At 41.3% G+C, this 27235-nt stretch overlaps 1 protein-coding gene across 4 annotated transcripts in view; it reads left to right on the plus strand.

Annotated features, from left to right (window-relative positions):
• The window catches only part of runx1 (RUNX family transcription factor 1), a 221758-nt gene that overhangs the window by 171481 nt on the left and 23042 nt on the right, over positions 1 to 27235 (plus strand). For all 4 annotated transcript variants that reach the window (XM_059968726.1, XM_059968725.1, XM_059968727.1 and 1 more), the window contains 2 exons: positions 618 to 774; positions 1807 to 1911. In XM_059968726.1, the coding sequence (XP_059824709.1) occupies positions 618 to 774; positions 1807 to 1911 (262 nt within the window). The remainder of the gene's footprint in view (positions 1 to 617; positions 775 to 1806; positions 1912 to 27235) is intronic.

Genomic DNA, 27235 nt, shown 5'->3' on the forward strand with positions numbered 1-27235 from the left:
TAATTATACTATCAGATGTAGATTAATATATGCGTTAAAGTGATTCAAAAATCCCAAACCAATATGCAGTAGTGACAGGTCCAGTTAAACTATTAGGAGGAGGTTTAGATGAACGTACCCCCAGATTAGCCTTTGTACTGGTCTTCCATAACTTAAGTTTTTTTACACACTGCATTATAATTACACCCGTTTTGCCGCCCCCGCACGCCCTCCCCTTTCCCACCCACACACGCGGGCCTTTCCCACACATTTGGCCGGGATTGTGCAGAGAACCGCATTTCGCGGAAAAAAAATAGACAAAGGGTGTTTTTACAAGTATCTCAGAAATATAAGTAAGAATAGGCCATATGCGCCCCTCCCGTGTATATTCCTCGATTCATGGCTGCTGTTTTAACTCAGAGGGACTTTCTGCACTAACACGCACCCTTTGAATCACTTATTCTGCGCTGCTTTTAGAGTCAGAGCATGGGGGGGGGGGTGCACTGCGTTTCGACAAGATGGGAAGAGGGGTTATTTGGAGGGTTCAATTTGGCGATAAAGCGGTAGAGGGTTGGCGAGGCGGTGGACTGCCTGGCTTCCCTTACTCGCCCTGACCTGTGCTCCTCTCCCGGATGCAGGTGGTCGCCCTGGGAGATGTTCCTGACGGGACTCTGGTCACGGTCCTGGCCGGCAACGACGAGAACTATTCGGCTGAGCTGCGTAACGCCACGGCCGTCATGAAGAACCAAGTCGCCCGCTTTAACGACCTGCGGTTCGTCGGCCGGAGTGGACGAGGTAGTCAGAGCAAAGAAAATAAAACAAAACTCATCACATCGGGAGGTCCTCAGACTTTCGTTGTTGCTCCCTTGATTATATAGTTATAATCCTCAACGCATATACCCGCTCAGAAAGTATCAAGTAGCAGTCATCTGGGCCTGATAAAGTCTCAAAATGTAGATTATATCGGGTTTTGTTGACTCTATGTTGTCAGATGGAACTGCGTGCTTAATATCTGAGGCTGCTGACAATCCGCTGAGGGACTTGGTGTTACTTTGGTCAGGGGTTGTTATTATTTGGGATGGTGGTTTAGGAATAGGAAGCGGCGGGGGGGGGGGGGTGGGGGTGATCTTCGCAGACACCAAACGGGTACTCAATCGACCTAGTCACAATTTCAAGTGATCCGTTTCGATTCTACGGCTCCATCGTCCTCTCCCCTCATACCCCACTTGGGACCTGACAGTGATCCAACCAGTGCCGAAAACCCTCGCTTAGTCCAACTATTTTCACCACCTCTTTGGGTGACATTAAGATGGCTAAATCAACCCGCAAAGTTAGCAGCCGAATTTACAATGAATTTAAGGCAATTAAAATGCCAACTAATCTGAACAGCATTTAACTGCTATATTTGCATAAGAACACAATTTTTTTTAAAAAAACCCTTGTTCAGAATTAGGTATTTTGTGGACAGAAGGAAACTGGGATTAAGTAATCTTTTAAAAAATATATTACAAAGGATACTCAATTAATTCAATAAAACATTTGCTTCCCCTTTTGCTATAAATGGCGATTAGTCTTCTAATGTCACAGAAAATTGCCAGTGATTGGATTCTATTAATGGAAAAGAGTTAACACTTACAAAGAACGGAAAATGTGATGAAGGCATGCTGTGACACTCGATTAAAATATTTAGATATACATTAACAGTAGAACTGTTGATTTAGGCCTGATTTTAATTTTTATTGTTAATACGAGTAACATGTTCCGATTATTGCTTAAACCTCCCTCGTCTCTGTAACCTGCTCATTGATTGCTGTGCCCGTGTTTCAGGGAAGAGTTTTACGTTGACCATCACAGTGTTTACGAACCCTCCTCAAGTCGCCACTTACCACAGGGCCATCAAGATTACCGTGGACGGACCCAGAGAGCCCAGGAGTGAGTACCCGAGTTGTCCTTGCTTTATCCGAGTGCGTGGGATTTAAGTGTTGAGTCCTTTACAATATTTCTGTAATGATGCGGTCGGATGGGGACACTTCCAGAATTGTTTTCTGTGTTCTGGGTCTCACTGAATCGTTCAAATGCAACCTAATGTTACATTTTGCAAACGCACTAGAAGTTATCTGCTGTTTGTTCGAAACTGTCAAAATCCAACAGTCAGGTGACTTCTGTTTATCTTAAATGCAAGCCAAATGTTTTATAAAACAGTAAAGCTCGATTCACGCCGATAGTTTTGCTGTACATAGGCGGGCGCGTATAGTTATGGGAGCAAATCAAATATCCGTAGCTTTCAAGTGAATACAAACCGTAATGGGACGTCTACCGAGTATTTTAGATAATTCTGTCATCAGATAAATGAACTATTCATATATGGAAAGATTCTTACCCTATTATTAGTATGATTTTCATGATTCTGTGAGACTGTCTGGTGGCCAGTTTGGTGAAGTTTTATTCATAAATTATTATGTAGAAACATTAATGGTATTAAGGTGTAAAACATATCCGTACAAGACTTTAAAAATTAAATGTAATTTGAACATGTATTATATCTTCGCACATCACCGGCCGTTTAAGAAAACGTTACATTCACTATACGTATAATGCAGACACTACACAAATACTTCAACTAAAGATTCTTTCTATTTAAGTATTCAAATATTGTGGAATTCCATTCCTTACGTTAATCAAAGACAGTTCACGGAGATCCTTAATACGCCTTATATCGGATGATTTTATGCTTTTTTTTTATAAATTGCGGGCTAGGGAATTTTTTTGACTATCTACGTCCATTAGTAGAAGCAGATCCAATAGTAAATTATTAAGGAAAGCTCACCTGCTAACAGCAAGCAGACTACTATATAAATCACTTCAATCATGTTTGACTCAGTTTTTAAGTAATTGTAATTGTTGCGAAATCTAATGCTGGAAGTTAGTCTCACATAATTAATACTTTGTCAGATTTTAGACATTACCAGGCCATAGCAACGGAATCTCATTATACATAATTAATAACAATTGCAGCTATTAATATTTTTACAGAAATGCCCACTATTATCACCTGACAAGCTGAATAAACGGTAAGATAAGCAGTACATTGTGAATGATTTGTACACATATTCTTCTCAAACGTCAGTTCTTGTTATTGAAGAAACATGATATATTCTGCTGCAAAGATTAATCTACGCCAAATCAGAGCATCAACAAAAATGACTATTTTTTAATCTGATAAGTTTATTTGACACTTCAACAGGAATGTGGAGTAAGTATATTTTCTCAGGGTAAATATAAAAAAAGTAAAGCTGACATGATTGTACATATTTAAAAATTACATAAGCAGGGTTAGTTGTAGAATGCTTGAATAAACTAAACACACCATTGCTTTAATAATCCAATTCTAAAGACACTTAGAATTTTTTGTAACGTAAGATATGGAATTACTACCCTAAATATGGTGTTATTTTTAAGCATTTTATAAAGATGTGACTTACAGAAGAGCATGGCAATGAATACCTGTAAGGAGGGCACAGTTACAAAGGAATACCACAGTCATTTTTGAGATGATTTGATGCAATGATTCTAACTAAAATGCAGAGTGTATTATTTATTATTAATTTCACTATGTTTCTTTATATATTTCCTGCTTTTAAAATACTCATCTATGCAGCCAAATACATGGTGTTTGTTCAATAACAAACACCAAAATGTGCAAAGAATATGTGCACAAATATTTCAAAATGTATTTATGTAAGTATTTAGACATTTATTTAGCTTGGTGGGTGACAATATTTGATAGCCATAATTGTTATTAATTAATGTACTTCAGCAAATTCAGCTTTCATAGTTTCAACCATCACAAATACTTTCCTTCTGGAAATATATTATTTTTACTTTGAGTTTAATTTCAGTGTTTGGCTATGCTTAATATACCAAGCTAAACATATCAACAAAAGCCTGAAATGATTTGCTCTACTTCATTTCAAAAAGAAGAGATTAATAATTCCACTGATCCTTCCCTTCAAACATTTTTTTAAAATTCTGTCTCTCTTTGCCAGCACATTATATTCAGTCAAAAGAATTTTATCTTGGATATCTAGAAGCTTTGAGATTCTTTATGTGGTTTGCACATGCAGTGGGTAGTGATGATGACTTTCTGATTAAAAGAGTATGAAAAGATACAGCTTGTTTCAAGGACTATCATATTTTCTTAAAGTGCAAATAATTATACTGATACAAAATATTTACATTTATTTTGAAGTTAGTTTATTAAAGTAACTATTAGTAAATGTTAGTTTATTTTCTGTACTTTGAAGTGTAAATTCTGTATTGTAAATAATAAATCAGGCTTAAATCTAAAATCAATCTCTACTAGAATAAAAAGTACTTCAAAATTATCTGAATATTCATTTCCATCGAAGTTGCCTCACCTGCTGAGTTCCTCCAGCATTTTGTATGTGTTGCATAAGGTTTCTATATTTACATGGAATTACAATAACATATAAAACACAATTAGGGTACTGGGGGGGTTTGATAAGGAATTAGTAATGTTATAAATAGCAGATTATCCTTCCATACATTCATCAAAACCACAGAATTACCTTTGATCTTGTGTTTGGTAAACATCAGAGGAACCAACAGATTTCAGATAAAGATTCAGCTCACTTCATTGCCAAACCACAGAGCTGAGTCAAAGTGCTCTCTATAAACCAGAGCTGTGATAATTCATTAACAATGAATGTGAAGAAAATGGAAGGATTATGGACATTGTGTGGGCTGAAGTGATTAATTTAGTTGGCCGTTTGATTATGTATTTAATTGGTTTGGCACAACATTGTCGGCCGAAGGGCTGCTCCTTTATTGTGCTGTTCTGTGTTCTAACAATATGCCATCGGTTTGCATAGCTGATCAACTAACCAAAGACTTATTAATGATTGTAGAGGAAATTGTGATTTGATAGCTAATGTTATAAGTTAATATTATTATCACTTGGACTCTTTCAACTTAAAAATGATACAAATTGCAGGATATTTTTAGGGTAGAAGTATACCTATTTACCTAAGCCCTTACTCCTACTGGGGAATACTCTGCCAGTTGCAGTTTGCCAGAGTCCTCTGTCTTGGGCCAACTTTTCAAGATGTCCCTGAGTGCAGCCCATCTTCAAATGTCCTTCCGCTCCCAGGAATAAGATCTTTGGTGTTTCTGTAGCTCTGGGCTTTTATGGGATGGGTTGCTAGCCCCATGCCTGACCCTCCTCCTTTCACTTGGGACTGTCCATGGTGGAGTTAAGATAGAAATATACATATTGATTAACGATTTCATCTCCTAAACAATTGCTTCACCATGATATACTTTAAAAACAGTGAGAAGCAAAGTGATATAAAGAGAAGTTAGGGCACGTGGCTTCATGCACTTCAGAGTTGCACTGAAGCCAGTACTGCCTTTGGGTCTTTCTATTGGTTTATTTTTTGTACAGGTAAGTGAAGAAATTTACAGGGCATATTATCAAATCAAATCCTTTACTATAACAGCAAGTCATGCTGAAAATTTTACTATGCCTTGCCAGATTTGACAGTGCTGTGATAAAGAATGATTCTTGGAATTTGGAAGCCAAGGCTTCAAGTTTAAATAACTTACTGTGAAGTAACTAGCTTTTTTTTTAAAGCAGAAATGACTGTTGAAACTCCAAAACCAGATAGTAATCAAAATTAAATTTAAGTATTCCAAAATGAAAGTCCTCTTAAAAAAATAGTTTGCTTATTTTGTCTTTTCTTAAGATTGTTGAAGGTAGAAGCCAATTCTGATCACAAATTTAACTACAGTTTGTAAATATAGCAGTTTAATTTTAAATCTGACAACTGGAATTGCGAGAAGCATAAGAATTGCTAATAAGTTTAAAGGCATTTCATTTTCTTTTTTTTAAGTCACAACTTTTACCAAATTCAATATAAAGTGCAATATTTAAAGTTACAAATTTTGATCATATTTAGCTTCTGATTCCTGGGATTTTTATCATATGCTGAACAGCGTGAGATGCTAGGAGACTACTGATGATGTACTTTGGCTGCACAGGGTTGTTTAAATATAAAATGATTTATGGGCTAGATCAGTATTTGGTATTTACACAGATGACAAAGTCTAGAAAACAATTTTATATTTTTGATGTTATTTGACTTATTCACTCAACTGCTGTGAATTATTTAAATGCCATTTTGTCACAAATTTCTACTTACCATATTTTAGATGATAATTTAGTCTTGGCTATTTCACTCCAAGTGGTAATTTTACATATGTAAGTAATGAAAGTCTAACACGGTGGTGAACCTGTGGAATTCACTGCCACGGACGGCTGTGGAAGCCAAGTCATTGAGTTCATTAAAGATGAGGTTGATGGCTTCTTAATTATTAAGGATGTCAAAGATAATAAACTTGCTGTGATGAAATGGTGGAGTAGGCCCCATGGGCCAAATGGCCTAATTCTGTTCCTATATCTTCTGGTCTTCTAGTTTTTGGCAGCATGATTGTCTGAAGATGAGTTTGAACGTATTCTTGCCTTCCCCTACATGTGCAGACATCAAAATTTGAAGTTTTTCAAAGAACCTTTGGTAGACTCAGTAAGCCTGAAATCAGTGAGAGCTGGGATTGGGAGGGCATGAGGTTCGGCATTGACTGGAGTCATCTTTGTGACATAATTTCCTCATGATGCTTATTGGCATTATCATTGCTCTCTTTATTAACAATCTGGAGAGGTGACCTTTGAACACATGAATAGTGTGTCAGGTGTCTAAATCAGGTCAGAATTTGGATGTTCAGTGATGAATGGTTTGTTTACCATTGCCTGCTCTCCATTATTTTCCAATCAGATCTGTAATACAATTCTCGCCACTTGTCTATTAGTGTGCAGTCAAAAAGACTCTTCATATTAAAACAGAGATTATTACTTCATTTATTGTCTTAAGCATCTAACCGGCTGAGACTGCAGTACATTTTGCCACTGCTACAATTCAGTCAGCCACCTTCAGAAGTAGCATCAGACTCGTGATTCTAAAGGAGGTATGAGCTAAGAGACATTAGCACTTCTAATTTTCCTTCCAAGTCACACAAAATTCTGACTTGGAAATATTTACTTGTTATTTCATTGCTGCTGAGTCAAAATTATGGTTGTGTCTTCAAAGGTTAAAGTTCAAGTTCAAAGTACATTTATTATCAAAGTATATATATGTCACCATATACAACCCAGAGGTTTCTCCTCTTGCAGGTATGCACAGTAAATCCAAGAAACATGATAGTATCATCACCCGACAGAACAGACAAATAGTCAGTGTGCAAAGGGCAGCAAACTGCAAATACAAAGCAGAAACAAAATAAATAAGCAATAAATATCAAGAACGTGAGATGAAGAGTTCTTGAAAGTGCGTCCATAGGTTGTGGGAACAACTCCATGACGCGGTGGGTGAAGTTGCGAGAAATTATCCCCTCTGGTTCAAGAGCCTGATGTTTGAGAGTTAATAACTGTTCCTGAACCTGCTAGTGTGAGTTCTGAGTCTCCTGTACCTTCTTCCTGATGGCAGCACTCTGCAGCATTGTTCAAAGTAAATTTATTATCAAAGTACATGTACAGTATGTCACCATATACAATCCTGAGATTAATTTTCTTGTAAATTAATAAATTTATAATTATAACAAATCTTCAGCACAATGATTGCAAACATTTCTAAGCAATTTCTCACCATTACATTATCTGTATGGCAATGTGAGCTGGTAAAAATTACCAATATCCCAAAAAAAAATGTTCTGCTGGGGACAGAACATTGCCCACATTGAATTTGCTGCTAGTTTTGCCCACTCAGTTTCCTCAGTGAAATTTGGAAATGCATTTATGGAATTAGCATTGGCTTATATCTCAGATATGTATATCTAAAGAAGTTGGTTTATAATCTCGTCTAGAATTGGTGCCACATTGCTGATATATCGACACTTACTGTACCTGTACTTAGTAGCTAGTTGCAGTTTTCTAATTATCTTTATCTCAGAGAGCAGTATCATGCATTGTAGAAACAGTTATTTATTTTTATTTCACAAACGAGAAATTCTGCAGATGCTGGAAATCCAAGCAACACACAAAATGCAGGAGGAACTCAGTAGGCCAGGCAACATCTATGGAAAAGAATACAGTCGATGTTTTGGACCAAGACCCAGTCCTACCAAAGGGTCTCGTCCCAAAACGTCAACAGTTTACTCTTTTTCCATAGATGCTGCCTGGCCTGCTGAGTTCCTCCACCATTATGTGTGTGTTGCTTTATTTCTGTTTATTTATTTTATTTATTTATTGGGATACAGCATGGAACAGGCCTTTACAACACTTAAATCCCCGCCACCCAGCAACCTTCAATTTAATCCTAGCCTAATGGCAGGATTATTTACAATGACCAATTAACCTACCAACTGGTATGCCATAGGACCGTGGGAGGAAACTGGGTCACCCAGAGGAAACCCACACGGTCAGGGGGACAAAGTACAAACTCCTGACAGACAGCTGTGTGAACTGAACCCAGATCACTGGTACTGTCAAACATTGTACTAAGCACTATGCTACTGCGCTGCCCCAAAATTTGTGAGGTCCCACCGATCTATAACTCTTGTATAATAACTTCATAGGTTATTTGACAGTTCTGTCCATAAAATGAGCTATCAGTAGGAAAATTATCATAGATTTTTTGGAATTCTGTTTCACAAATTGGTTGTAAAGTATCATAAAAATATTTCAGAATTATGAAATAATTTCCTGGAAATAAAGTGCTTTCCCATGATTATATTTAGATTGCACTGAAAGTGCCAATCAGACCACAATCCACTCAGATAGGGCAGTACTGTGGTGCTTCACATATCTAGTGATCCTTGTTGAATCCTAAACTCGGTGATTTCCAGATTTCTGTCATCCTGGTGATTGTGTGGGGTTCCCCGAGTGCTTAGATCTCCTCACTCATCCTAAAAACATGCAGTTTGGTTGATGAAATTGTCACTAGTAGATTAGAGGGAGAAGTTGGGGGGAGTAATTGTGTTAGGACAGGGTGTTTGACTGAATAAGACGGTGACGTGGTGGTACCACTGCCTCACAGCACCGAAGTCATGGGTTTACTCCTGATCTCCAAAGGTGCCCAATTTGTGTTAAGTTTGCACATTCTCCCTATGACCGTAGCCGTTTCCTCTGCGTGTTCCAGTCTCCTTCCACTTGCTTGGTCACTATAAATATAGTGTGCACCTGAGTGGTAGAATCTGGGAGGAGTTGCAAACGAGGTGATAATAAACACAAGAGATTCCACACAAGAGAGCAACACGGACAAAATGCTGGAGGATCTCAGCAGGTCAGGCTGCATCTACAGAGAGAAACAGACAGTTGATGTTTTGGGCCAAGCCTGAAACTTTGACAGTTTATTCCACTCCATAGATGCCGCCTGAGCTGCTGAGTTCTTCCAGCACTTTGTGTGGGGAGAATAAAATGGGATAAGTGTAGGATCAGTATAAATAGATAGTTGGTGCTTGGTGTGGGCTCAATGAGCCTATCTTCATGTGGATATGCAGGCACTTTGAATCTTCAGCAATATTTAAACAGCTGAATTAAACTGGCATCTGAGCGGAGAATATTTTTCTCATGCCCAATTTGCCTATTCCTTCATCATCTGTATCATGTCCAGATTTTTAAAGAAACATCTCAGGTTTTCCTACTTTTTGGATCTGGAAGGTTTATTTTCTCACTGCATAGTTCACTGTGGTATACCGCAGATGAGGAAGTATAATACACTGCAAACAAAGTGATTATATCATGGTAATCATGGATAAATTCATCATGGAAAATCACAATATATTGTTAATAGGTGCCTTCTACTAGTGTGAGGAGTTTTACTAGCTCTTACAGCAATCAAAGTTAGCTGCATTATGTATATTGCCAGTAGTATGGTAGACTTCATACCATTATAGCAATAAAGATAAGGTCATGCTATTGAATCATTTTTACTAACCTTTTCAAGCCCCAAACAATTTTACTTTCATCTGACTTAAGCAATTTAAAAAAAAAATGACAAATAACTTGGGAGAAGAATTGGATTTGGATTTAATACCCATTCTGTCATTGTAACCAAATGAAATTGGCATATTAGTGTCTGGCCCATTGCAATTTACCTTGGAACCAGTGCACTATGTGTGTATTACTTGAAGAATCCAGTCAGCATCAGTTAAATGTACAAAGATATTTATGGTGTCAGGAGTATTATTCATTTCTGTGCAAACTGTCAGGCGTGTGACTGCCAAAAAGACATCAATGAATGAGATAATATTAGGCAGCCTGTGTTAGTATGCTCTGCAGGAATGCTGATATTGTTCAATCCAATGTCACTTTTAAATTCGATGTATTCGAATCCTAGAAGCATTTCCGCACAGTGATTGACCTAGTTTAGCTCCTTGTAGATCTTAGATAATACAAGTCAAGAAATTAATGTTTCTAATCAGCACGCTAATAATTAGTACCTTCGTATGACCTTTCTCTACCATAACACCATTTGGAATAAGCGAGGTCTCCTTTAAAATAATGATGAGTGAATAACATATGTTAAACTCAATGAATATGTTCTACAGCCTAAAGCATGCCATTACTGATACTGGCTAATGTCATTCTTCTGCTATTCCAACAGAAACATTCATTTATTTAAAATGAATAGATAAACATCCATAAAAAATAGTGAACCAAGAACTGGTTTACAGCATTACTGTCAAAATATACCCTTGACTGTTTGTTTGCCAGCACCAATTAATAGATTTGCTTAACAAACCTCTGGCAAAGAAATTACGGCCTGCAATGTTATTTTTGTGCTAATATCATAATTTATTCTTTTTAGGTCTCAAGAAGTCTACTGTATTTTAGTTTTGCACAATCTAGTTGAGGCATAAGCATTCTGAAAGGGTCACATGGATGGAAAACACTAACAACTGTTTTTTTACGGTTAAAGCTGTGGCAGAAACCTGTTTGGCCTGAGTACTTGGCATTATCAGACTGAGCAATCTTTATGACTGGTTATATGGAGGGCTTATGAATTAAAGTCTTTCATACATAAATAGTTTATTCAGGGCTTTGAGCCGTTTAAAAGCAATTCTACTTGTTTTGTAAGAGAGAAAAGGCATCATGTCAAGTTATCCTAAAAACCTTTATCACATATTAAATACTAGCTTTCGAAGTGCAGGCTCTGTTCTAATGTGGGAAATACAGTTCTGTGCACAAGTCTTAGGCACATGTATATATAGCTAGGGTGCCTAAGACATTTGCACAGTACTGCATCTGTCAATGTGGTGTGGAGAGCGAGTTTGTAAATCTGGTGGGAGCAAAGGAAGTTGGGAATGGCGAAGGTGGAGCACCATGGGAGGGGTGTGGGACACATGGCAGAGAAGGAGTGCCAGGGGCAGGGGGTGGCATGGGTGCAGACACACCCAGCCCTGAGACACCGGGTAAGATCGCTTGATTCCAAACAATTGGTTTATTGATCATTACAGAACATCTCTCTGGTGTTTCCCGCTCCGTCCTCTCTCCCTTCCACCTTTCCCAACCATAATTCCCTTCTCCTTGACCCCCTTTCCACTCAGTCCACAAAAGAGACCCATATCAGAATCCAGTTTGTTATCACTCACATATGGCATGAAATTAGTTTTTTCTCTTGGTGTGCTTTACATAAAATTACTACAGTAATTTTATCAAAAGGCTTAGTTATATACAGTATATATAGCTATATTTCCATAGTACTGTAGTTGTCGATAAAATTTATTGTCTGTACATAACTGCCCTTGAGAAAGTAGTGGGGATGCTCCTTCTTGAAAATCTGCAGTCCTTTAAGTTAAGGTATGTCAATGACTTGGATGACAGAATTGATGGCTTTGTAGCCAGGTTTGTGGATGATATGAAGATAGGTGGAGATGCAGGTGGTGTGTTGAAGCAGGGAGGCTGCAAAAGGAGTTGGACAGAGCAGGAGAACGGGGAAAGACGTGGCAGCCACATATGTCATGAAATTTGATCTTTTGTTGCAGCAGTACAGTGACGTACACAGTCTTAGGCTCCATAGATATATACATGCCTATGGGTTTTGCACAGTATTGTCCAACAGCCAATCTGTGCAATGAAAGTTCTTATAAGCAGCACCGAGTCATGCTGATTGAGGGGCAAAAGTTGAGCAGGTCATCAAGGGTGGCCTTTTTGCATCATTTTGAGGCAGTGTTACAGGATCTTTTGAAAATCATTTGTCAGAGCAGATGGTGTCACAGCTTAATGCCTCAGCTCTGGCAGTAGAGCAGCAGTGTAGCATTCCCTCAAGTTGTCTGACATTTTTGTGTTCAAATGTCTGACATCAGACTTTATCCTGATTCAGAGGCAAGAATGCCACCACAGCTAAGATGCAAAGAATCTTAAGTGTTGTGTTTCATGGACTAAAAGCATTTATGTGTTTGCAAGTACATATATATCGATCTATTTGGAGTAGCTACATGTGTAGACAGATATCCATAAGTATGTTGGTATGTTGGAGTGTAAAGATAAAGATTAGTTTCATTTATCACATATACATCCAAACATTGAAGCGTACAGTGAAAGGTATCTTTTGTGTCAACTCGAATTGGTGAGGATTGTGCCGGGAACAGCCCTTAAACGTCACCGTGTTTCCCGCACCAACATACTAACACTAACCCTAACTAAACATCTTTGGAATGCGTGAGGAAACCGGAGCACATGCAGGAAACCCACACAGCCATAGGGGGAGCATGCAAACTCCTTATGGATAGCAGCAGGAATTGAACCTCAATCGCGGTGAAGCGATTGCGCAAACCAGTACACTGCCACGTTGTTGTCGCACGTATGTGTGTGCATTTGTGAATGAGTGTGTGTGTGTTTGCAGGCATAGTTGTGTGACCTAATGTGTGTGTGTGTGTGTGTGTGTGTGTTTGCAGGCATAGTTGTGTGACCAGATGTGTGTGTGCTTGCAGGCATAGTTGTGTGACCAGATGTGCGTGTGTGTGTGTGTGTGTGTGTGTGTGTGTGTGTTTGCAGGCATAGTTGTGTGACCTAATGTGCGCGTGTGTGTGTGTGTTTGCAGGCATAGTTGTGTGACCAGATGTGTGTATGTGTAGATGTGTGTGTGTGTGTGTGTGTTTGGGGGAGGGTGTGAGTGTGGGTTGAGGTCAGCATGCCGCAGATGTGCTGCATATGTGTGTGTGTTTCAGTGCACTTGAGCGTGTGGGTGTGTGTGGGGGGGGGCCTCTGTAAAAGTGGCTGTGTGTGGGCGGATGTGACTGTGTGTGGTGGTGTGTGAGTGTTTATGAAAGCTGAACAACTAAACAAACAGACGAGCCGTTTTGCTTGGTTCTCACAAGCTTGCTCAGTTCTCATAAGGTTAATGCTGAGAATTATACGGCAACATAGGTTCATCTGGTTCTAGCTGCAAAGCCAACTGGAGTCCGTCCAAGCAATATGATACATTCTTACTAAATAAATGAGCATTATTATTCTATTGTGATTTAAACATTTACAGTTCCTTCTTCTAATGTGTCTCTACTACAATGGTGACCATACAAATTTCTCCCAAATTGTTGCGTTTGTCATATTTAGGCAATATAAATGGAAATGAAGATGAATAGACATTCGATTTAAATTACATTTCAAGATACATCATAAATACAGGTCCTTTCAGCCCAATCACTCTGCACATCCATGTGATTAATTAGCCTACTAACCCATATGTCTTTGGACTGTGACAGGAAGCCCACATGCTCACTGGGAGAACGTACACACCCCTTACAGACCGCAGTGGTGGAATTGAACCTGGGCTGCTGGGGCTGTAATAGCATTGTGCTACCAAGTGCCAGAGCTGGGTTTGATCCTTTCCACCAGTGCTGTCAGTGTGGAGTTGGCATGTTCTCCCCCCACCCCCCCCCCCCACGCCGGCCACATGGTTTTCCCTCAGGAGCTCCGCGTTAAAGTAGGTTATATAGATGGATTGAGGGAAGTAAGTACGTTTGCGTCTTAACTGGGGCTGTGCTCCAATTAGCTCAAACAGCATTTTCACATCCCAACAACAATCTACACCATCCTTTCTTTGGAATCTGCTTCTGGGGAGGAGTAATTTATAGTCTTGTCCCAATGCTGCTCTCCTGCCATGACAGAGCAACCCACTTTGCCTGTGGACAAATATACGCAGTGGCCACTTTATTAGGTACACCTGTACTCCGCCTCATTAATGCAAACATCTAATCAGCTAATCATGTGGCAGCAACTCAATGCATCAAACCATGCAGACATGGTCAAAAGGGTTCAGTTGTTGTTCAGAGCAAACAATAGAATGGGGAATAAATGTGATCTAAGTGACTTCCATCATGGAGTGATCGTTGGTGCCAGACAGGGTGGTTTGAGTATCTCAGAAACCTTTGGTCTCCTGGGACTTTCATGCACAATAGTCTCAAGAATTTATAGAGACTGGTGCGATAAACAAAAAACACCCAGTTCTGTCGGCACAAGGGCCCTTTTAATGAGAGAGGTGAGAGGAGAATGGCCAGAATGGCTCAACCTGACTAGAAAGCAACAGTAACTCAAATAACCACGCACGTGGTGTACAAAAGAGCACATCTGAATGCACAACGTGTCAAACCACGAAACGACTGGGCTACGACAGAAGGCCACACCGGGCTCCGTTCCTGTAAAGTGGCCGCTGATTATGTGTTTGTCCTTGAACTGGTGAACATGCTACAGTCAGCTTGAACAGAGTTTTGTGCATCCCAACGACCAATTGTGCCATCCTTTCTTTGGAATGGACAGAACGTCTGCTTCAAGCTAGTTTTGGAGTCTGGGGAAGTGTGAGTAATAGGAACAGCCGGGCAGTGCTCTCCGGCCATGAGAAAGTGGCCTACCTTGCCTGTGGTCAAATTTATGGACATTGCAAATTGTCTGCTGACAACGAAGGGAATCTCATCTGGGGCAGCAGGTCAGTAGCATTGTTAATGTAAAGGTGGGCTGGCTGGGAACTTCACACACCCTCATTTTATCCTTCAAGATTGGCTTTGCAGCTGGCATGAAGTCTGTGATATATGATACCGATTCAATGAGGTGGTCCTGCAGCTGGCATGAAGGCTGTGATGTATGATATATGATATGATATATGATACAGCTGGCATGAAGGCTGTGATATATGATACCGATTCAATGAGGTGGTCCTGCAGCTGAAGTTAATTCCTGAACTGACACATGTTTGGCTCAGGCAGGTTCTTCGACACACTGCTGTTGACACAAAGCCAGTACCACTGAGCAGTCCATGTACAGCCTTGTGCAGAGCCGTCCACCTGTGTCCTGACTCGCACCATCTCACTCACCCTCAGCTCTGAGCATAATGCTTCACAGAGGTCACCAGTCCATGAGTCCATCCTTCTCCCTATTTCTACAAAAGCTTTACCAGCTGAACAGCATCAGGGACCTCTGCACTCCAGCCCTCTTTGGCAAGCCTAGATATAGGGGACATGACTTCAGAGTAAGGAGAATCACAGAGCACATCAGCCCATTGAGTCGGTGCCAACCACCAAGCACTCATTTCCTTTAACCTTACACCAATCCGATTCTCTTACTCTCCCCACATTCCCCTCAACTCCTCCCCTCCCCCAGATTCTCTCATCTCCATACAGAGAGCACTAGAGCAGTCAAGAGAATCTCAGACGTGTCTGGGGATCGTGGAGACTCCACAGAGATAAGCAGCAGAGGTCAGGATTGAACCCAGGTCATTGGCACTGCCACACCACTGTAGCATCTGTTTAGCGTGGAGGAAGTTAAACAGGAATTTATCTTCCAACAACCATTGGAATTCTTCGACCGTGAAGACATGTTGTGTCCATATCGCCGAATATCTTCAAAACTGGCTAAGAGACGGCACAGTAGCGTGGTGGTTAGCATTGTGGGAATGTTACGTTGGCGTCAGAAGCATGGCGACAAGTAAAGCTTATCTTCAGATAGATTTTTGGACTACAGGGAAATCGAGGTCCCTGGGGAACAAGCAAAGGAGATTTGAGAGCAAGACCAGATTAGCCATGATGTTGTGGATCAATAGAAGTGGCTGTGAAGAGACCACACACCCTCCTCCTGCTCCTATTTTGTACATTAATCCCCTCTTCCCAGGCTGTCTTTTGAGAATGACTTGCATCAGCTCTGCCTTTGTGCATCAGAGGTCAATGTAGAACATGCAGACTCCATGACGGGAGGTGGCTCATGGGGCTGGTAGCATCTCCTGCTCCGTGGTCTGCTCCGGGTTCACCATCTCCTTGTTCTCAACGCTGTTCCGAGTGCTCCTTCTTCACTTTGAGAGCTCATGCACTGGGGGTTCCCAAGAAATCGATAGGGATATCAATAGCAACCCTTCACAGAAACTTTGAGCATATCCTTGAATAATTCCGCTCACAGCAAAACTTGGAACAGAGTGCCTGTTTTGGGAGAGTGTAGAGTCTGGTAATTTGTGGCCACGTCGTTTGCCTACCTGACATCACTCTGTACATGAGTAGGTTTGCTTTGAGTGCAATTTCCTCTCACCTCACAAAGATGTGTGGGTTGGTTGGTTAATTGTGTTCAGTTCTGGTCACCTTCTTATAGGAAGAATTCTGGAGTGCACAGGGCACTTACCAGGATACAGTCTGGTTTAGAAAGCATTTCTTATGAGGACTGGTTGAACGAGATAGGGCTCTCTGAAGCAAAAGAAGGTGTGAAGTGACTCGACTGAGCTGTACAAGACAATAACAAGCACAGATCAAGTGGACATCCAGAAACATTTTCCCAGGGTGGAAAAGGCTAAATCGAGGGGTATTACTTTAAAGTGATTGGAAGAAAATATAAGGAGGATATTAGTGGTAGTTTTTATACACAGAGAGTGGTAGGTGCATGGAGTGAATTGCCGGGGATGGTGGTAGAGACAGATGCATTAGGAAGAGTTAAGAGACTGGTAGATAGACACGTGGATGAAAACAAAATGGTGGTTTAGACAAGGGAAGAGTTGGGTTGATGTTAGAGTAGGTTAAAAGTTTAGCACAACATCGTAGACCCAAGGACCTGTACTATGCTGTACCACTCCATGTTCTCTGACACCAGACTATGTCAATTATCCAAATTCTGGCAGGATGTACTGTGAGCTCTGTAATTCTTATCCTAGGTGCGTTCAACTCTCTGTCCTTTTCACTTGCTCAGGTATCTGTTTATAGAGCTTAGTGTTAAATTTTGTTTGATAACATCCCTGTGATATTATATTAACTCTGTGTAACTTATTGTTGGTTTGGTAATTGTATTTAAATCTCAGAACTAAATATTACTCAAATGAAGTGTGAAAATTGAAACTGCATTGGGGCCTACAAGCTTCAGATTTTGCCCTATTATTAATCTTCTGAATAAGTCAGTCACAGGTTTGCAGATGCAGCTTTAGGCATTGGTCTTCAAACTGTTTAATTTTCCCTCTGCTGTTCCCTTTAAACATCATCAAGGATTGTACCCTTCTTTTTCTTATCATTCTGAGCCTTGTAGCTCCAATAACCCAGGTTCAATCGAGACCTCAGATGCTGTCTGTGTGGAGTTCGCATGTGCTTCCTGTGATCACATGTGTTTCTAACTTCCACTTTCTTTTCCTCCCACATCCAAAAAGTGTGTTGGCAGGTTAGCTGTCTCTTGTAAGTTGCCCCCTGTTAAGTTATTGCAAAATAATCAAGAAGAGATTTATGTGAAAGGAAATGAGAGAAATGAGGAATGGATAGATGGGAAGACTCGTGGACGTAGTAGGTGAACGGACAAATGTATGCAGTAGTGTGTAAGTCTGTCGAAGGTGCTAAACCATTATAGGCTTTGGTTCTCAAAGGAAATAATGCTCATTGACTGCTCTTTGCTCTTAGAAGACTATTCAATTAATGTTTTTTCCATATTAGGTGCAATGATGTCTTCACACAAAATGTATGAGCTTGTTGGAGCTCTCTGAAGCAGCTGCCCCTAATTCTTGTTGCCCAGCCACCTGGGTGGGTGGGAAAGGGGCTCGTTTTGCTGCTGTGGTCTTTTCTTCTACTGCCGTGTTGTAAACTCATTCATCTTTCGTGTGTTCACCATGTGACAGTCAACCAAATCTGCCGCTGCCAAGTGCTTTTGCCCTCATGCATATCTGGGGAGCTTCATTAATGACAGTGAATGAGAGGGGCTGGTGCTGGAATATCTGATGTGCCCCTGCACATCCTTGGGTGTGTTGGTCGTTAACGCAAATGGCGTATTTCACGGTACGTTTAAATCTGATTGCATAATCATTCCATTATCCTGAGGGGCTGGCAAATTACCAGAGATGTTTTGCTTCGAATCAGCATTAAACCAGAAGATTACTGTGCCTTCTTTCTCTGTTGACGCAGGAGGATGACAGTGTGTAATTCAAAGACTGAGAGGCTCCCTTGGCGTCTCGGGCAATGTCTGCGCCCGAATCACCTCCATCATTCTCCCTCAGGGCGGGTGTTAGTGGGTTAAGCTGCCGAGTGGAGAAGCAGGAACACGTTAAATGATATGAAAGATCATCTCTGTGGAGCAATGTGAGTCATTAGAAAAGCGCGATTGCGCAAATGAAGGAGATGATGAAAAGGTGAGGCGATGTACAGGGTCAGACAATGAAAACAGGATATGGTGAAACCAGTCAGTCGGAGCATCTGCTTTGTAGAAGAGCAACAGGCAGAGAACCCCCTAGAGGAGCTGTACTTCACACTTGGTATCCACTCCCCCACTGGGTGTCAATGGATCCAGTCCACATCTCTTAGCCAACCCCTCTTCTCTGATCTCATGCCTGACCCAGTTCCTCCCTTAGTCTCACACTTACATCTTAATTCCCATTTTCACTTCCTACTCTTTGTTTAAGTCACTGTAAGTTTGGTTATGTCTTATAACTTTCAGATTTCAAACTGTAATTAATCTCTTGGATGAGTCACGGTTTCACGGATGCAACTGTAAAAATGATCGTAGGTCTTTGGATTTTCTTTTGCTTCTTCCCTTGCATCTTGATTTTTTTAACAGTGTAAATGTTAGAAACAGGGCTTTATTCTAAACATGTTCCATCTATCATACCTCATGTGATCTTAATAACTATTAAATTGTATAATACAGGAAGCATAAAAGGCTTTTATTGTCTGGCCTGCCCCCTGGTGGTCTCTTATATGTTAGTTTTGCTTCAACTGAAGAAATATTTTAAAGGGATTAAAGAAGTTTTTAAAAGGAAACATTTGAAAGGGATTAACATCATTGATTAATGTCTGTGGCAGAGAGATTTTCTGCTGCTTTCTGCTGGCTGTGGGCTGTCCACACGTCCGCACATTCAGTTCTGTGCCCTTCAATGAGACTCAACTGTGTGAGGGAGGGTCAGTACAACCTGTGGGTAGCACACCACACACACTTAGTGCTACTGATATAACACTGCTCCTCTTGCAGTTTTATTTTAAACCCATAGCAAACAGGAGGAGATTCAGACTAAGTGCCTGTATTTCTATTACTATTGCTGTGGCAATTTAAGTGTGTTGTCCTTGGTGTAGGTGCTCTGTGTCATACCCACCTCATAGAAGAGCATTTCAGAAGTCTCAACGAAGATAGCTAGAGGGTAATAATGTTGCGCTGCCAGCAATTATATTGTGAGAGCACCTACCAGAATATTAAACACAAGTGCTTAACATAGTTGACGCCATTCACTGACTGAAATGACTTGGTGTTTCACTGAGCTCTGTTATGGATATTCTACCTTCTGTGCCCTGCTTTTAGATACATGTTCCTTGCTGGCTCTTTAGGCAAGTGGCGAAAAGTGAGATGCTTTCCTTCTTGTATGAAGGGGTTATTGGTTCAATGGTTCAATTTAGTATCCAAGAACGTACGTGTATCGTATACAAGCTGAAATACTTCACTCCTCACAGAAATAGAGAGGGAAAAATAAGAATGAGTGACAGGAAAACATTAGAACCCCAAAGGCCCCCCTCCCTCCTCCCATGCATGAGCAGCAGCAAAAGCATCAACTATTCCCCAGCATGCAACAATAAGCCCCCAAAGTCCATCAGGAACTACTGTCCATCTCAACAGGCCCTCTCTCTCACTCATGAGGGAGAGACAGATATTGTCCTGCCACAGCGAGAGGGGACACCAACATGCCAAATCTAGTTACAATTATGTAACAGTAAACCCCAGTTTGTGTGCAGTGCAGTTTCCAGTTGCATTATATGCAACCCACGTCACATATACATCAGAGATAACTGGTAAATAAGATCCTGATGAAGGGTGTCAGCTTAAAACTTCCTTCTGTTCCTGATCTGTTGGATTCCTTCCGCATTTTGCGGTTGTTACTACGGATTTCCAGTATCTGCAGAATCTCTTGTGCTTGGGGTAAATGAAGTGTGTGTATTGCATACTACTGTGCTCAAATTCAGAGTCAGATGCAAGCGAAGTAATCATATGGGACAGTGTCCATTCTGATATTCACAAGGATCAATGAATGAAATCACTTCCAAAAGCAAAATGTTGATAACTATTGCTTTACACCCCACGTGTAAATTATGAAATTGAACCGTATTTGAATCTAAGCAACATGTAGATGTGAATACATATACTTTGTTCTTGCATGGGTTTCCTCCTTCTTTCTATGATGGCCTTGGGGATGATTTAATTCCACTTCAGTTTATGTGGGTCGGAGGTAGCTGAAGAGTCTTGTGTGGAAAAGAGTCAGAGTCACACAGTATGGAACCAGGCCCTCTAGGCCAACCACTCCATACCAACCTAGATGCCAACCTAAGCTAGTTCTTTCACTTGCCAATATACCTCTTAACTTGGGGTTCCCATCCTGGGTTCCACAGACCCTTTGCTTAATGGTGTTGATCCATTGCACAAAAAACATTTGGAATTCCTGACCTGACCCTAACTGTCCATGTATCTGTCTCTGGCATCTCACTCCATATACTAGCTATATACCAGGTGTAAAAGTTGCCCTTCAGGTTCCTATTAAATCTTTCTCCTCTCATCTTAAAATTATGTTCTCAAGTCTTTTGAAAAAGCTGATGTATGTACATTCACCCTCTCGATGGCCCTCATGACTTAATACACTTACGAGATGATCCCGCAAACCACCAATGCACCAATGAATAAAATGTTTGGAAACACACAATGCTGGAGGAACTTGGCAGGTCGGGCAGCATCAATGGAGAGGAATAAACAGTTGATGTTTCAGGCTGACACCCTTCATCAGGATTGAAAAAGAAATGGGCTTCATTGACCCTCTCCCTCAATTGGTCTCACATATCACCAACTAGCTTGTATTACTTCCCCACCCCTCCCACCTTCTCATTCTGGCTTCTGCCCCCTTCCTGATGAAGGGTCTCGGCTCAAAATGTCGACTGCTTATTCTTCTTCATAGATGCTGCCTGAGCTACTGATTCCCTCCAGTACTCGGTGGGTGCTGCTCTGGATTTCCAGCCTTTGTGTTTACGGATGAAGTCCTACCCTGACCATCCTCACCTCATAACTCAGTCCTGCAAGTCCTGGCAACATCCTGATATACCTTTTTATGCAGAACCTGCCGCAAGCTGTGTTATATAATGGGAGTGAGCGGGTGGGATGTCGATGCATCACCTCTGGACTTACCTGTCAAACAGGCTCAGAGTACTTTGTGGCTTCCTATTGTGAACGTGCATGGGACAGAGATCCCCGTGTCAGCAAGGGTCTTAAACTTTCTTAATGAAACCACATTAACGTCCTTGAAGTATTTTTTCCAGTCCTGGCTGGCATCTTCTTGCAGAGACAGGACTCAGAGTAATACACTTATGTATAAGGTTAGCTATGTGTATGGTATGATACAGCTTGGTCAATCTGCTTTAAGCGTAACCAGAGTCTTGATGCTGGCGAGAGGAAACTGATGTTGGCTCATCCCTCCTGTCATTGAATTTGGATAACATCACAGATGCTGCATCTCTAGTCATATAGTATTGATGATAATTGTAAACTGTAGAGGAAAACAAAGACCACTCGGCACTACAGCCATGCCTAAGAGATCTTAGACTTTGAACGTTTATATTTTGTCAACTAAAGGCTTTGCTGGAGGAACTCACCAGGTCTGGCAGCATCTATGGAAAAGGACAAACAGGCGATGTTTCACGCTGAGACTCTTCATCGGGACTGTAGAGGGGTCTTTGTCTGAAACATCAACTATTTATTCATTTCCATAGATGCTGCCTGACCTGCTGAATTGCTCCAGCGTTGCTTTGGATTTCCAGCATCTGCAGACTTTTCTCATGGTTCTGATTGACATCTCAGAGCAAGTGTTCTTCTTTTTAAGACAAAAATCAGGCCATAAATTTGGATCGGAAGTACTTCATCATATTTTATACCTCAGAAGTGACTTCACCTGCATCAAAGGCCTTGTTGCTTTTTGATTTGTCGGGTAGCTTTTTCAGCTCTCTGCAGGTTTGCAGTTGTCTTCATGTTGTGGCAGATACTGTACTATGGAATGGAGTCAAAGATAGAGTGTCACTTCAGGAGACTGATGATGTAGGCATTGTCTGCTTCTTTACCCATCCAGTTTTGGCTCTAAATATATTCAAGAGTTACTGCCCCTCACTCGAACATGAGCAGAAGGAACTACGCAAGGTAATCTGATCTGACTCTGAGCTCAAGGCCAGTCTAGAAACTAAACCTAGTTTGCCTGTCCACACAGGCCCTTCTAGCCTTCACCAACTTTAATCTCATTCTCTGATCTTTAATGATGAATTTTAACAGTATTCCCCACAAATGTGTTTCCTACTGAGGAAAACTGGGTAACAGAAAAGTTCAGTTTGACCAACAGCAACCAACCGAGATTTCCTTCAAAAGCTGTCGCTTGTTTGCACTTCACCCTTCTCTTTGTATGTTCCTTAGCTCATCACTTCTGTCTTTTTATTCTTAACTCTTTCTGATCTTCATTCTGGAAAAGTATTTTTTTCTTTTCTCTTGCTTATCCACTTACAGGCCTGTTTTTCGTCCCCACTTGTAACTGCTCTCGAGGAGGGTTAGTGAACGAACTGCTATGACCATTCTGGTGAAGGTACTCCCACAGCGTTTTGGTTATGAAGATCTAGGACATAGACCAAACAATAACGATTGACTCCCAAGTAAGGATGTTGTGAAACTTGGAAGGACCGCCTGCAGGTGGCGCTGTTCCTGACCGCCCGTGTCCTCCTTAGTGATAAAATTTGTGGTTTGTGGAGCTGCTTTGGAAGAAGCTTCACTGAATAGTTGTAAATAATATGCATTGAATCCCATGTTTTTTGGTAATGAAGGCAGTAAATATACAGAGTGCAGAGTGGCAAATAGCTTATTCCAATTCAACAAACTACTTCAGATTCAGATTATCACACGAACACCAAAATTTACAGTGAAATGAATCATTTGTGTTAACAACCTGCACACGCTAGTAGGTGTTGAGGACTGCCCACAAGTGTCACTAGACATCCTGGTGCCCATGTAACATGCTCAGCATGCTCGACAGAAAAACTCAGAACACAAGTGTCACAAAAATGGCATAACAAGCCCTGCTCCTTCCTCACAGCCACCCACCCGTGCACGTGCACATTCCGTTCACCCCAGGGTAGGTCATCTTCTTTGGCCTCCAGCATCCTCTCTGGACATTGCCAGCCTTGTTGGATGTAATTGGAAATGCACTCATCCAGGCAACTGGAGAGTATTCCATCATATTCCTGACAAGCTTTGTAGGGGGGATCTCGAGGTGAATCACTTGCCACGGGTATCCAACCATTGTATTTACATGGTTGGTTCTGTTAAACTTTGGGCCAGTGGTGAATGTGGGTGGTCAAAAAGAAGGACAGTGATGGTGATGTTACTGAATGTCCCTGCCGTCTGGGAGATGACCTTTGCCTGGCACTTGTGTGGAACAAGTGCTACTTGCCACTTGTTAAGTAGCCCTGAGCACTGACCAGGCCATTTACTGAGGTGTCAGTGGAATTACATTTTGTGTCATTCTATTTACACTTTGTATTCTCTTTCTCATACTTTACTGCCATCTACAGTATCCAGTGCTCCCGGTGCAGCCTCCTCTACATTAATGACACCCAACACAGATTGGAAACTGCTTTGTTGGGCGCCTTCGCTCAGTCCTCCACAAAAGGTGGGATTCTGTGGCGGCCACCATTTTAATTCTATTTTCCATTCCCTTTCCAACATGTCAGTCCGTGGCCTCCTCTACTGTCAAGCTGGAGGAGTAACACCTCATATACCATCTGGGTAGCCTCCAACCTGATGGCACGAACACTGATTTCTCTAACTTCTGGTAATTTCTCCTGCCCCTCACCTCCGTTTCTCTCTTTTTCCATTCCCCATCTTGCCTCTCCTCTTACCCCTTCCCTTCTCCTTACCAGCCCATCACCTCCCGCTGGTGCCCCTCCTACTTCCCTTTCTCCCATGGTCCACTGTCTTCTCCTATCACTTCTTTTCCAGTCCCGACGAAGGGTCTCAGCCTAACATGTTGACTGTTTAGTCCCGTCCATAGATGATGTTTGACCTGCTAAGATCCTTCAGTTTCTCATAATCTTGTTTTTTTTTTACCCTTTTCCCTATCCCACTCTAGCCATCACATTTCCTGCTTATTCATCCATTCCTTATCATTATTCCCTCTGTCCACCATTGCTGTTACTTTTCTGTATATCATTCCTCTGCTTCCACAATCCATGCCCATTTATGGCTACTCCATCATTGACAAGCCATCCTTCAACCTCTGGGCATTGGACGTTTCATCAACATAATCCTTCTTGTCAAAATGAGATTGGAGCTGGCTCCACCAACAGAGCAATATTTAACACAGATGTCAATATCTGCAACCGCTTTGAAATAGTTGTTTATACCATAATGATTTTGCAATATTTATGATCAGCTGTTTGCTTAAAGTGCAAGCTATTGGTTAAAAGTCATTACTGATAGGGCAATACAGGCAGGAAGCTTTTACCAGCTTGGGTGGTGAATCTGTGGAATTCATTGCCGCAGACAGTTCTGGAGGTCAAACCATTGGGTATATTTAATACAGAGGCCATTAGGGTCTTGATTAGTAAAGGCATCAAATGTTATGGGGAAAAGATAGGAAAAGGGGTTTGAGAGAGGAAATAAATCAGGCAAGATCAAATGATGGATCAGATGATGGGCTGAATGGCCTAATTCATGTCTTATGGTCTTGTTTCAGGCTTGTGGCATGGATTACCCTCAAAAATAATAGAGCTAGGGTGAGGACTAAGTCTCACAGCTTTGTGGGGAAGTATTTAAACGAACTGAGACTTTGCAAAGAGAGAATATGATACCTGTTTGTTCAATTATCTGCATGGTATTGGGAGACTTTCCTGAAACACGTATTCAAGAGTGACAGAATGGGAGACAACTCCCACAGAATTTTATTCAGATTGACTGAGGAAACTACTAAGGAAAAGTACTTCATAAAGCTTGTGGCTGACAAAGAAAATATAGGTAATTATGTATTCCCCTAAGTAGAAATCAGATTGACAGGAGCTAACATTCCCATCGATCTTTAATATGCCTATGGTTCTTACTGGATGCAACTGAGTTGTCTGCTTGCATATTTGGTGAGTTTAGAAACTCAAGTTCTGTTAGATACCGAGGCTGAGGCAGCTTCGTGCCTGCGAGCTCAGGTATATGAACTTGAGGCCGATGCTTTGGGCCTACGCAGGCTGCTCCGGGGATTTGGGCCTGTGGACTCAGCTCAGTTTGGAACGCTGTTGCTTCTGCACATGCTATTTGCCTGCGATTACTGTTTGCATGATGTTGCTCTTACACTGCACATTTGGTGCTCGATGGTCTTTTTATGGGTTATTTTATTCTCTTATTTTCTTATGGACATGATTTTTTTTTATTCTCTGCACGTTGGGAGTTAGTCTTTTTCCATATAATGGGGTTTGTTTTTGGGTTTCTTTGTTTTGTGGGGGCCTATTAGGAGATGAATCTCAAGGTTATATAATGTATATACATTGCTAACAAATTGAACTTTGAACCTTTGTTGTTTGCATGATTTTTTTCCCTCTTCTACTGCACATTGGGTGTTGCTCTTTCTTTCTTCGATAATTGAGTTCTTTCAGGTTTCTTGCCTTGTGGCTGTTTGTGAACAGGAACATCTCAAGGCTGTATAATTTATACATACTTCGATAACAAATATACAATGTATCTTTGAAAACTTGGCCAGCAGCGAATGAAATGGAGTGCTTGCTTTCTGCTGGTTGCTCATGTACTGTATATCTTACTGTAGTGGGTAGTGATGATTCACTTCCGGCTAAACCAGAGTTTACATTCCAGCTGCAAGGAAGACATGTCTGCTCTTTGTTGTTAGATGCTAGACTGAACCACACACGCTTTGTTGACTCATGAACCCCTCGCTAAAGGGCAGACACACAAGAGATTCTGCAGACGCTGGGAATCTTGAGCAACGCGCACAAAATGCCGGAGGAACTCAGCAGATCCAGCATCCGTGGAGGGAAATAAACAGTTGACATTTCAAGACAAGGCCCTTCATGTGGACTGGGGGGAAAGGTCGCAGCAGCCAGAATGAGAAGTTGGGGAGGGGGGCAGGAGAGGAGTACAAGTCAGCAGGTGAGGGGTGAGACCAAAGCTTATCACTTCAACCGCTTCCCCCTCACTTGGTCTCACCCCTCACCTGCCAGCTTGTACTTATCCCTCTAACTCCACCTTTCTATTCTGGCTTTTGCTGCCTTTCTGTCCAGGCTTTTCCAGATGAAGGGTCTCAGCTGGAAATGCTAACTGTGCATTTGCTTCCATAGATGCTGCCTCTCTCACTGTGTTCCTCCAGAACTTTGCGTGTGTTACTAAAGGTCAGGTCTTGCATTAAGAATTGATCCCAGTTGGCTTTATGAAAAGGCACCCCTGTGATTAAGTGCTGTGGGAAATCAGTTAGGGAATTTCCATATTTTGGACGTAGTTTCTGTTATCACCAATCAATATTCCCTCTTTCTTCTGGGAGGGGAGTATGAGCTTCAGGCATTGTATTCTTCATGGACATCATCATTTGCTGTTGGTTAAGCAGGAAGATTTCTTCACGGGCAGGATCAGTGCTCACCTACCTCCTTCAATGAACAGTCTAACATTCGATGACTCCGGGCTACGGACTGTAAACATAGATGTCTTGAATTTAGAACATGAAAGGAAGCATACTATCCATTCATTGTGCGT

Source organism: Hypanus sabinus, chromosome 4, assembly GCF_030144855.1.
Source record: "Hypanus sabinus isolate sHypSab1 chromosome 4, sHypSab1.hap1, whole genome shotgun sequence".
Lineage (NCBI taxonomy): Eukaryota > Metazoa > Chordata > Chondrichthyes > Myliobatiformes > Dasyatidae > Hypanus > Hypanus sabinus.